Raw genomic sequence first — 11797 nt, forward strand, 5'->3', positions numbered from 1 at the left:
GAAATGTTACGTTTTTGTCACTTACGTTATCGTTTTGTTACGAAGTAGTCACTCTATCGTTAAGTCCCGTTATCTCCCTAACGGTGATCCTACATGGCAGTTCAAAAGGATTTTAAATGCCAACTTGGATGTCCTATGTAGCAATCCAAATTAAATTTATTTAATTAAAAACCTATTTACATTTCAACAACCGGACATCCAAGTTGGCATTTAAAACCCATTTGAGCTACCACATAGGACTGTCGTTAGGGAGGTAATGGAGTTTAACGATAGAGTGACTACTTCATAACAAAACGATAATATAAGTGACTAAAATGTAATTTAAGACAAATAAAAGTGATTATTTTTGAAGTTTACCCCAAATATAAATGAACACAAATTTATATAGTATTGAAAAGATTTAATCCAAGCATATTGACAGAAAAAGTCATTTATTACTTTATTAGATTCGGGTGATTAAAAGTATGGATAAACTCAGCAAGACAAATAGACTCTAAGGTGATCTTTCAAGTGCCGATGTTACCTCAACAAGTTGGGAGGTGCTCCTCCCATCATCCTTGGTGCTGGCTTAGGCCACGGACTTATTGGGTTTGTCTCAGACCTCTGCCTTTCTATTTTAGTAAAAGAAATTAGAATCTTTAGTGGCTCTCGATCTAGCTTGATGGTTTGGTTTACTTGGTTCAGAGTAACCAAATGCCACAGGTCTCAGGTTCGAGGGCCGTGAGAGAGAGCAGAGAGAGAATGAAGCAAACAAAGAAAAACCAAATGAGGTATTCCAAAATACCTCCCTTTTTCTGAAACCTTGTGATTTTCAGGTTAACACCATTGGGCGCTCTGTTTCTCCTAACGCTCACCTTCTCCCCTTGTCCAGCACGGAGGGCAATAATCAACGGCAATGGCAATATTATCACACTATTTACACCAATGTCAAAACAGGTAAGACAAAAATGTTTCTTTCCCGACTTTTGATTGTCCTCGAATCTCTTCCCGCTTGTTCGATTTCTTGGTTTTTCTCCGCCAATCTGCCTTTCAATTTGTTAACTCACTTCGAAATTTTCTTCGTAATCTCTCTTCTTCTTCTTCTTTTTTCCAATTTTCTTCGAATTTTCTTTCATGAATTTTATATATTTCAATTGATTAAGTGTTGGTTGAATAAATAAAGAGAAGATCCAAAGACTAGTGTACGAAATGAGCAAAGGATCAAAACTTCTCTGAAAGGCAGAGTGAAAAGAGATCCTTATTCGACAAAAAATTGAACGTATGCGAAGAACTAATTACATAATTTGCTCCTTCTTCATGTTGTGGATTAAAGGATTTTAGAGCTTGAAACTACGCTTGAGCTTTCCATGATTTGGTACATGTAGATATGGATGCGTTTTAGGCGGCTGATGAAACTTTTGAGTAAATCCTTCATTTAAGGTAACTGTTGGCAGCATGTCTATTATTTCCACCACTAATTATGAAGTTTCATGGACTTACATTTGATTTCTGGAAATTTACTCTTAGTAAATTCTATTAATTCTATAGGTTTGTAAACTATGTCTCGAGTTGATGTTATTTCTACAGGTTTCAAACAGTATAATTGCTATATGATTTAACAGAAAAGTTAGATTCTTTGCTTCTAAACTCCGAAGTTCTTGATGCTAATTTGGGGTTGTTGTCTGCTGATTTGTTAAATAGCATATGTTCAGCTATGTTAGTTTCCAGAATTATGATCATAATTTCATGGCTGCCAGGTTATATGATGAAGCTTACCTTGATATTTCCGAGATCTGCAAAGAAAGAAGCTTTACTGGTGGAGTAAATTTGTACCATCATTTTGGCATTCTGACTGCTTCTGTGATAGGCGTTTAAGCTGATGCCTTTCTTTTATCTTCCTATTCAGATTGCTTAAGAATTCAGATCTCTGAGTACACGAAGAGACTGGTTTGACATGTAGAATAGCAGTGCCTCCAAATTGCTTACTATGTTCTGTTTTTAGCACATAATTGCTCTTGGCAAGTTGCATCTGCAAAACCCATTATTGCATTGGCATATGTCTATAATTTCCAATGGGAAGTCATTGCTCCAGATTGTTGAGGTCCATATTGATGTTGGATGAGAATAGGGCAATCTTTTGTTGATTAGCAGTACATTGTTGTTGAGTGCTGAATTATTATTTGTTATGTGGTTATTTATCAGATACAGGTGAAAACAATTACATTCTGGTAAAAAGAGCTTGAGGAAATGGATAAAATTCATGAACTTTCAAGCTACAAAACTGTGACTATGATAATCATTAAAGTTTATTACCAATTATTTAACTAGACTAGTCGCTAGATCTTCACGTGTTCATCCTCAATACTTCTTCTAGTGTTAGTTTTGTTCGACCTTCCTTGTTCTTTTTTGGTTTATCATGTCACTTCGGTTCTCCACTATCATAACATATTTATATATTTTCCCTAGGTGGAAGATTCCTGATTGATGGCCAAAAAAACAAGACTGCTGATTGTATAGCGTGTACTCAATCTCCCCCAAAACAAGCATTACGAAGAAGATTCTTCTGCCGAGTGGGAGCCTGGAGACTGCAATCCTGATGGAACAAATAAAGAACTTAGCACCTCACTATCTCAGGGAATGAGGAATCTTTTTCATCAAATCACAAGTTTTGTTGAAGAAAACCAAAAGCACTCTTCAGTCGGAGGAATCTGGCACAGATTCGAGCCCATTGATGCCAAGGAAAAGATACTACAAGTTGATGTGTATAATATAAGCAAAATGCGTTCAGGGCTGATAATTTGCTTTAACTTCGATATAATATTTGTTCTTAAGTTTAGTTTGGGGAAAAATCTAATTTAAATATTTTCTCTAATATGTAATATTAAAATTCTTTATTAAGCTTAGAGTAACAAGTTAAGTAATAAGAATTAAATTGAAAATTAAAATATTATAATAAATAACAAATGAAGGATATTTATGCTTTTTAATTTTTATTTTAAAAGAAATAGAAAAAGAAGCTACTTATTAACTATTTTCTTTTCAAAAGAAAGTGTGTGTGTGTGAGTTCTATATAATAAGAGAGAGTAAATAATTCACCCAAATTTCGTCCCACTTCTCTTTTCTTGAGAAGGAAAAAGGAATTGATGAGATAGGAATCCACGTTTCACAACGAGTAGCCATCCAAACAAAGTGCGAACCCGAGATAGTAATTCAAAGCAAGCGCTCACTTTGTTTCATCCAAAACCAGCTAAAATCTCTATTGATAGTTCTCTACCACGAGGCGGCTGCACACATGGAATTAACTCACATGGTTGCAGTTTCCAGATTCTGCTATCAAAATCCCAGAATTTGGAGTAGAACCCAAGCTCTTTCATCATCTCAGCATTCAGTTTCACCACTTCCATTATCCTCTAACCGAATTGCCCCCAAAACCCATTTGAATACTCTCCAAGAAGCTGCCAAACCATATGTTAGAACAACAAGCAATGGCATCAAGGAAGCCACTGTTAATATGCCATCCATGTCTGATATATTGGCCTCCTCTAGAGCCCAGAACCTTGACGTTCAGCTCCGAACTTTAGGACCATTGTTTAGGATTACTGCTAAGAGCCTGGAGACCAACAGGGAACTTGGAAGAGCTGAGGGGCTCGTTAGGGTCTGGTTTGGAGGTAAAATTCTGCACCTGGATTCCATTAGACTCAACAGAGAGACCCTAGGCATGGAAAGATCCATTTTTGGTATTGGTTTGTTTATTGGAGCTGTAGCTATTCGATATGGATATGACTGCGGTTGCAAGACTGCCGAGTTGCTTGCCATCAACGACTCCGATCTTTACCATTCCAAGGTTATTAACTTACCCAATTCCTCTGGTTTATGTTATTGGATAAGGTTTCTTACAAGAAATTATTCTTTTTCTTTGTGTTTGAAATGTGGATAATTTATGTATTTTGATGATCTTTTGAACTTTCAGCTTGTTAGGTTCTACAAAAGGATTGGGTTCAAGGTTGTGCATGAAGTGACTGGTTCAACAATTGGGGATATGCCCCATATGCTAATGTGGGGAGGAGTTGGAACTCGAATGGATGCCAGTATAGCTGAGCTTCTTGTAAAATGGTGCAGCAGGTTCAAGTCCCAGGACTCATTATGTCGGAATTAGTTGATACTTCCATGCTTTTATCCAGCCCTGCTATGAAATTTTGGTTTGCAGTTTGGTATGTTACTCTTCCCCTCTGAAGAAGAAGTTTTACTGCCAAGCTAGGGTCTTCTTTTGTTCAGCTCAGGCCTTGATCAAGGAACTAAGGGGAGTTCTAGTTAGCAGATCGGATGGGACTAGGCAATTAAGGAAGAGTTAGAAAGTGTCTTAAAGAGTTCATATCAGAAGTTAGAATGCTCAAGCTGATTACAATAATGCTTTGAAATTATTCTATACATTCTTCTTGGAAATACCCCAACTACTGTCCATTATTGTGATAATGGAGAATAATGGAGAATTGTTCTCAACTTCAGTGAATTTTGATTGAAGTAGTTTCATGAATGGACTGTATTATGTCCATTACTTTGACCATTGTTTACACGAATTGATACAGCTCACTTGAATAAGATATCAATTAATTGATATATGAAATCGGATTTTCATGAAGCTGTATCCATTTCACGGAAGGATAGCCATGCATCTTTTTGTTGCGAATTAGAAGGAACCATATATTAGAATCTTTGCCGCTGTTGAGAGAGCTATCATAGCATGAGATGAGAGCAAGAGCCAATCCAGTTCTGGGGATCTTGTCTAGAGCTTTCATGTCGAGTTCACCAGCAATGTTTAAGTAAGAGTTTAGTGTCACCTTTAATGTTACTAGATCATTTAGAATGCATGAACTCCAGCTGCATGGGAACTTCTTAGTTTCTGAGAACCTCTTAGTGACCTAGTCTTAAGTCACCCATTTGAGGCCTGAACTTTACATATCAAGAATCAAACATGGAACTTTCCATCAATGTTGTGCCAGCAAAAGGCACTTACATTATAAGCATCAGAATGGGAGCATGGATTCTTATATTTGAAACAGGGGCAATGGTGTAGTTACAGAAATGTATTCCTAACCCTTGCAGAAAGTGTAGCAACATATAGAATTATTGAAGCATTGCAACATGGGTTTAGAAACTGAAATAAGTAGCAGTCAAAACATCAAATGCAATGCTTGAAGCACTAACAGTTGCTCAAAACATTATGTCAGAGGTATTGGTTTAGGCCAGCCGAGATGGAAAACGCCAAACTGGTCTGTTTATTCTGCCTAAACTGCAATTGCGTTTTAGCTCCACCTTCAGCTTACTCTTCTGTCGTTGTAGGAAGAGGGAAGTTCAAGTTTTGGGCAGATGTTATTGTTATAGCTTCCTATGAGGCCATTGCCCTGACAAGCAGCCGAACAAAGGACATGAAATTGTCGGTGTCAGAGAAGTTGGAAACAAGCATCATGAGACCTAGATTGAAGCCTATCAAACTTGTCTCGATGAATAATGCCTTAAAAAATGGTGACGGTGGTGGGGGAGTAATCACAGACCATTTAGTTTAAGTCACATTATTTTATGTTTGAGATTATTATATTATAAATTTTATGTCTTATATTTTTATATTTTACAATAATTTTCTATACATTTTAATAATTTCCTATTTTTATATTTTATAATAATTTTTTATGATTTTTATAATATTTTTAAGAAAAATTCTATACTTTTTAATAAATTTAAATATTTTTCTATATTTTTTCTATATTTTTATATTTTCTAATATATTTTTATATTTTTATAATAATTGGGTAGCCATTAGGGGTGAAGTCGAAAATTTTTTAGAGGACCGAAATGAAATTTTAATTTTAATAGTCTGTCTTTATAATTTTTAAATGATTAAATTAAATTTTCATAATTTTAGGGGGGCTAAAGTCTAATTTTACCTTTATTAAATTAAAATTTTAATTTTTTTAAAGGGCCAAAACAACAATTTTTTATTTTAGGATGGTCGGGGCTCTGCCAACCCCCCATGGAATCGTCTTTGGTGGTCATTTTGTAACTCTTCACAGTTGGGTGAACCAAAAAGAAAAAAAAAAACATAGTTAGGTAACTACTAACGTAGTTTACCTTAAAATTTAAAATATATAAAAATATTGAATAAAGTTTTGATTGAGGAGTAAAATTGAACATTTATTAATGTGAATGGTATGGGATCAAATTTAAAAAAACTAAAAAGACTAAAGTTGTTGATTTTTTTTAAAAACTAAAATAGTTTCAAATAATATAATTTATCTTAAATACAAAAAATATTTTCACAATTTTTCTAACCGAGTTAGTGTTTAGTTGACTTGTGATATCAACTTCCCAATTAATTTTATTTGTTTTCCTTTTATTAAAATCCAAAATAATTTTAAATGAAAATTTTAATAATGGCTCAAAGTATTTTTAACATGATGATATATTTTCGTCAAAATTTTATAAATCATAAATAAAATTAATATTTTTATACTTAATAAAATATTCCTATAACTAATATATTAATTGATCTTAAAATATACTCTATTTACCTTAGAAAATTTCTTTGGGATAAAATCTTAAAATTATACATAAACTATAGTTTAATGTGCAATTGTATACATGAACTTTGATTTTGTGTAATTTTGTACATAAAATTTTGGTTTGATCTGATTTTGTAAATTATTAACATAATTATTGAAAAACATCATTTTATATTTATATATTACATACATAAATAATTATATTTATCCAATTTAAAATACATTGATGTATTTATTTCTTTAAATGTGTATAATTAAATCAAAATTAAAGTTTTAAGTATACATGTGAAGCACGATTAGAGTTTCACGTGTATAATTACACCAAATTAAAATTCAAGTACATAATTATACATTAAATTAAAGTTCATATATAATTTTGATATTTTTTTATATAAATTAAAGGATAAAATGCGCTTACCCTTAAGTTTGAAGAATATCTATTACCCTCAAGTTTCAAGAAAATATCATAAATCTCTTTAGATTTATTTACTAAACAAATTCAAAAAAAAAGTTGATAACATTATTATTTATTTATGCATTTTCTATTTATTTGTTTTAATTTCAAATTAATGGAAATTTAGTTACATAATATATTTGTCTTAACTCATAAAAATATATTTGAATATTTTAAATTCATATTTAATTCAGTTTTATATATTAATATTGAAATGAATTCACTAAATTATTTTTATGAAAAATTAGTTAGTTACCATTAGAATATTTAAACCAAAAAATTTAAAATATAAAAATAAATAAAGAAAAATAAATTCATTTTGAAATTAATGTATATCAAATTAAATTAAATTTATGTTTTAAATATTTAACATGTATTTACTTAAAGGATTGTTAAAAAGATAAAAGCAAAAGTGAAGATAATAAAAATTATAATTATCAGTAATAACCCTTTTTTAAATAAACTTAATTATAAATTTAAAGCTCTAGAAATTTTAAGATATCACTCTGTATAAATCATATGTGGATTTTAATTCATATTTATTATAGTTTGTCCCACACTCCGAATAAATTTATTCTGATCTAGTATATATTATGTTATTAGTCCAACGTTATTTTAGAAATTTATATTTAACAATTTTTAAAATTTAAAATAGTACAAACACAATTAAAAATATGTTAATCATTATAAAATTAAATTAATACATTTTTCAACTAATAAATGTATATATTTTTAAACTTACAACTATAATCACAATTATAATTATAAAGAATACATTCAAATAATTATAAATTAAAATTATAAATAAATTTAAAATTAATTAATAAAAATATTAATTTAAGTTAAAATTAATTTAATAAATAAGTTAGTATATATATTTTTTAATCTTCAAGAGGATAAGTCGGATTTTTCTTAAAATTAAAGAGTTTGAATACCCTTTCCTTAAATTAATTGGTTAAATTGTGCTCTATAACCCTTTACTTTTTAGATTTTAAAATGCAAGTCTATTTTTCTAACATCATTAATTTGTTTTTTTGTTAAATTTAAGTTTATTATAATATCATTTTTTGTTATAAGACCACTACTAAATTTGTCCAAGGATCGTAGCTCGCTCAACTCGGTAGGCCCGACCCGATTTGGATCAGCTTGGACAATAAATTTTTTTCTCAGACCGACCCGATTCGACTCAGATTTAATTTAAATGATAAAAATTATTTTTTAAATTTAAATTTAAATTTAATTGTAAAGTATATAAAATATCAATTGAAAATGTTTTTTTTTGAATATTTTATTAAATTTTTGACAATAACATGAGCTTTTTGGGGAGTTGACTCAGCCCAAAAACGGGCATAGGCATAAGTTCAATTTGGCCCAACCCAGCCATGGATAGCTCTAGCTACTACTAAGTGAGTTTTTTTTTTTTCAAAATTTAACACCAACGAATTTAATAAAAAGTTTTAACTATGATAACAATTTAACTTAAATTTTAAAATTTAAAAGGAGAAGAAATAAATTTTTAAAATAAAAGTAAAGAGACTAAATTTTAAATATATAAAGAGTATAGGGACTCGGAATACATTTGAACCAAATTAAATGCGAAAAGATGCATGATTCTTTTTATTGGATAAATGAAGAAGCCCACAAAAATTTTGTTTCGACTAAATAAAATAAGCCCATGATTCATTCATGTCTAGAAAGAGTAATCGAACGGTGATGATGAAATGATGAAATTGAAGTTGTAGGATTAAAAAGAAGGCAGGTTTCCACGGGAATATAACCCTATCCATCCTCTTCTACTGGAAGCGAAACAAGGCAAAGCAAAGCAGCCCTAGAAAATTACACTATTCCAAAACATTGCAATGTCTCGTCGAGAGGGTCGTGATTCCGACTCTAGACGACACCGTTCTGGGTTTGACCGTGAACCCAGGTACTCTCTTTCGTTTCCCAATCCTTGATTTCAAACCCAAATGATGCCTTCAATTCTAACATTACCCCCATGTATTTCAAATGGGTTTTCAATCTTGTTTAATTTTGTCTAAAGATTTAATTTTGTTTATGTTGTTTAGCCCTAAGAGGTCTAGGAGAGATGGGAAACCTCAGACTGAAAGACAGGTCTCCAGCGCTGACGTCGGAGACAGGCCCGACCAGGAGGAGAAACAGCGCCGTCGGTTGCAAGATGCTGTACCCCTTGAGGCGGCCCCGACACCTCCTGATTCTTCTAAGATTGAAACTGTGATTGTTGGTAAGGATTCTGATAGGAAAAACAATGGACAACATGAAGGAGCCAAGCATTCTTCTGATCCAACTGAAGTGCCCCGCTCCCGATCCTATTTTCAGGTTTTTTTGTTTTTATCATTATGATATCATTTCATCTTCATGGATTCGTTTTATTGTTTGGTGTATGTTTTTAATATGATTATCGAGTTGAGTCTAAATTCCCCGGTTGATTGCCTGCTGTGTGGCAACCATCTGAATAACAATTGTTTTGTGTAGGAAGAGTGTGAACAATGATGATGATTTGTCATCGTCTGCTTTCCAAGAAACCAGGAGTATAACTTTCAGTCCCATGCTCTTGTAGTGTACGTGTTGAATGGTATTGGTCACTTTTGTTGTTTTGGGTTTACTTCTCCTAATAAAATGTTAATGGAGCATTATAAAAGAAAATTACTCTGTCATTGTATGTGGATTGGAATCATACATATTTAGGGTCTCATGAAGTGCTATCCTTGCATGATTTATTGAGGTCAAGAAATGGTTTAAGTAGGAATGATATTCTTGCATAACCTCCTACGGAAAACCAATGGGGATTTGAATTTCATAGGATTGTGAGCTTATGGAAATTTGCTTGTATGGAGCATGAATCTGACTTGGAACCAAACAACCTGGTTCTCTTGAGTTCAATAGTTTGGTTATTATTCAGAGTGCATAAATCTTTTTTTTTTTTTTTTCTGGGCTAATGTAGCCGAATTCTTGTTCAACCCCACTTTGTATGGTCCATGTATATAACAATCTTAGGCTTGCCTGTGCATATGTCTTATAACAGCACGATGAACGTGGTAGTGCCGCACAAGCTGGTCGAAGTTATGGTCGGAGAGTGGCTTCTGGTTAGTTATTTTTTTTCCTTCTTTGGTCTTTGTTTCCCACACCTTACTTCAGTTTTTGTGATCATGTTACCATGTCGTGTCAGCCTTCACATTCAGGTTATAGATATAACTTGTCAAAAAGAGTTGTCCTGAGATTGTGTTTACATTGGCAAAACGGTTTCTGGGGAAGCTTAAATAGGATTCCCTTCTTATCAAGAAAAAAAAAAAAAAAAAACAGTGTTCTCTTGAAAATTATTAGTCAAAGATTTCTTTTTCTTTCCAGAGCGTGGAGAGCGTGGATGGTGGAGGGATGCAAAGGATCATCATAGTGAAAGGGAAACTAGAACATTTGACACGAGGCAAAGAGACGAGAAACCACAAGCCAAAGGTGATAGCAAAGATGATTGGCGCCATGATAGATTCTTTGAAATGGAGGCTGATCCACCGGTACAGCCACCACCTACCAGGAAACGACCTGCATTTAGTGAGAAGAAGATCCCTGCAGCAGCTCAAAGTGCTGACCACACAACAAAGGAATCGGAGAAGTCGAGCCATTCTAGCCACCATGCATTAGGAAGTGAAAGAAGAGTGGACAGGGATCGCCACCCCCGGCATTTGGACAGACCGGATAGACTCACTGCTGGAGATCAGGTTCCGAGCAGAAGAGAAGCACCCAGAGGTGGATTTTTATCGCATGAAAGGCATGGAGGTGGTGGTGGTAGCAATTTTAGGGGAAGAGATCGATTCAGTGGAAGGCAGGAGTATCGCTCAGGTGGCCCTCGTGTTGAGAAGTGGAAGCATGATTTGTACGATGAGGCGAACAAGAGCCCTCCTAGAAAGAATGAAGAGGATCAGATCGCAAAGGTGGAATCACTCTTGGCATCATAGAGCTTAAGTTATGCTATTAAGTGGCCATTTGATTTAATCATCGAATGGCAAGTCTGAAACCATTTCCCGTACCCCAATTTTTTGTTTCTTTTTTAAAGTTATGTTGTATCCTGGTGCAAGATTAGTTTGTTCATCTGTTTATGATTGCAACTCTTTTGGTAGTAGTGGAATGATAAATTTTGAACAATTTGGCGTTTTCTTTGGGCTTCTAAATGCAGATCAATAAATAAACCCCATAATTCCATTAAAAAATGGTTCTTGCAAAATCATATCATAAAATACAACAAATTTGGTTATTTAGCTTGGCTGCGATCAAGATTATCGAGTCAAAAGAAAGGCTGGAATCAGTAGTGGGTTCGTGTTAGATGTTAGCTTTAAATCGCCACGTGATTAATGATTCTTATTATCGGCAGTGCCAATGTTGTTTTCATGGCTGTAGAATTTGGTTGATGATGATTTAGGTGAGATATCATCCTGAAGCATGTGGACCACTTGTATAAATATGCTAGTTTAGGTTAAATATATCATCTGATTGACTTCCCCGACCATCAATGCAACTCAAAAATCATGGCTGCTTTTTTGGAAAGTTTTTCCTTGCATTTATCTCTACAAATTTTCGGCTCTTAACCCGTTCATATCCCATTTTCCTTGTTCATTTATCTCTGTTTGGTTTATTAAAGTTGTTGTTTTCTTTCGTCTCGTCCAAATTCCTTGTCTCTTTGTCTTTTCTCAAATGGCCATGGATACAACAACAGTGACATGCATAAGGGAAGGGTTACAAATTTGGAGGAAAAGTTTATGACTCTTGATTTAGAATTTGGAGGAAAGGCTGGGCA

The 11797-nt window shown here is 33.2% G+C and overlaps 3 protein-coding genes across 14 annotated transcripts; all 3 read left to right on the forward strand.

Moving 5' to 3' along the window:
• Positions 1-415: 415 nt before the first annotated feature.
• LOC108477259 (uncharacterized) lies at positions 416-2828 on the forward strand. Of its 12 annotated transcripts, none has more exons than XR_008275644.1 (7): positions 416-588; positions 685-770; positions 872-936; positions 1313-1419; positions 1737-1795; positions 1886-2354; positions 2446-2828. XR_008275644.1 is itself a non-coding variant. In XM_053022587.1 (6 exons), exons 1-5 carry the CDS (start codon positions 517-519, stop codon positions 1892-1894), a joined length of 291 nt encoding a protein of 96 aa, XP_052878547.1. In that variant the 5' UTR covers positions 416-516; the 3' UTR covers positions 1895-1935; positions 2446-2828. The 12 variants fall into 12 exon arrangements, 3 of the variants coding, with proteins under 3 accessions (XP_052878547.1, XP_052878546.1, XP_017635243.2); XR_008275643.1 differs by having other exon boundaries at positions 1886-1935; XR_008275642.1 differs by having other exon boundaries at positions 1737-2354.
• Positions 2829-3018: 190 nt separating this feature from the next.
• On the forward strand, positions 3019-5143 carry LOC108478163 (uncharacterized). Its single transcript, XM_017780585.2, has 2 exons — positions 3019-3823; positions 3950-5143. Exons 1-2 carry the CDS (start codon positions 3272-3274, stop codon positions 4133-4135), a joined length of 738 nt encoding a protein of 245 aa, XP_017636074.1. The 5' UTR covers positions 3019-3271; the 3' UTR covers positions 4136-5143.
• A 3604-nt stretch (positions 5144-8747) lies between these two features.
• On the forward strand, positions 8748-11148 carry LOC108476755 (uncharacterized). The gene is made up of 4 exons (XM_017779061.2): positions 8748-8917; positions 9057-9327; positions 10034-10094; positions 10357-11148. Exons 1-4 carry the CDS (start codon positions 8850-8852, stop codon positions 10959-10961), a joined length of 1005 nt encoding a protein of 334 aa, XP_017634550.1. The 5' UTR covers positions 8748-8849; the 3' UTR covers positions 10962-11148.
• Positions 11149-11797: the final 649 nt, after the last annotated feature.

This window comes from Gossypium arboreum, chromosome 12 (genome assembly GCF_025698485.1).
Source record: "Gossypium arboreum isolate Shixiya-1 chromosome 12, ASM2569848v2, whole genome shotgun sequence".
NCBI lineage: Eukaryota > Viridiplantae > Streptophyta > Magnoliopsida > Malvales > Malvaceae > Gossypium > Gossypium arboreum.

What these genes read in the sequence shown, in the direction of transcription:
- LOC108477259 (XM_017779754.2), top strand. Translation starts at nt 517, where the DNA reads ATGTTACCTCAACAAGTTGGGAGGTGCTCCTCCCATCATCCTTGGTGC. An exon ending in TTAGGCCACGGACTTATTGG is followed by an intron (nt 589 to 684) that starts GTTTGTCTCAGA and finishes TACTTGGTTCAG; the next exon opens with AGTAACCAAATGCCACAGGT. An exon ending in ACAAAGAAAAACCAAATGAG is followed by an intron (nt 771 to 871) that starts GTATTCCAAAAT and finishes CCCCTTGTCCAG; the next exon opens with CACGGAGGGCAATAATCAAC.
- LOC108478163 (XM_017780585.2), top strand. Translation starts at nt 3,272, where the DNA reads ATGGAATTAACTCACATGGTTGCAGTTTCCAGATTCTGCTATCAAAAT. An exon ending in CCGATCTTTACCATTCCAAG is followed by an intron (nt 3,824 to 3,949) that starts GTTATTAACTTA and finishes TTGAACTTTCAG; the next exon opens with CTTGTTAGGTTCTACAAAAG.
- LOC108476755 (XM_017779061.2), top strand. Translation starts at nt 8,850, where the DNA reads ATGTCTCGTCGAGAGGGTCGTGATTCCGACTCTAGACGACACCGTTCT. An exon ending in GGGTTTGACCGTGAACCCAG is followed by an intron (nt 8,918 to 9,056) that starts GTACTCTCTTTC and finishes TATGTTGTTTAG; the next exon opens with CCCTAAGAGGTCTAGGAGAG. An exon ending in GCTCCCGATCCTATTTTCAG is followed by an intron (nt 9,328 to 10,033) that starts GTTTTTTTGTTT and finishes GTCTTATAACAG; the next exon opens with CACGATGAACGTGGTAGTGC.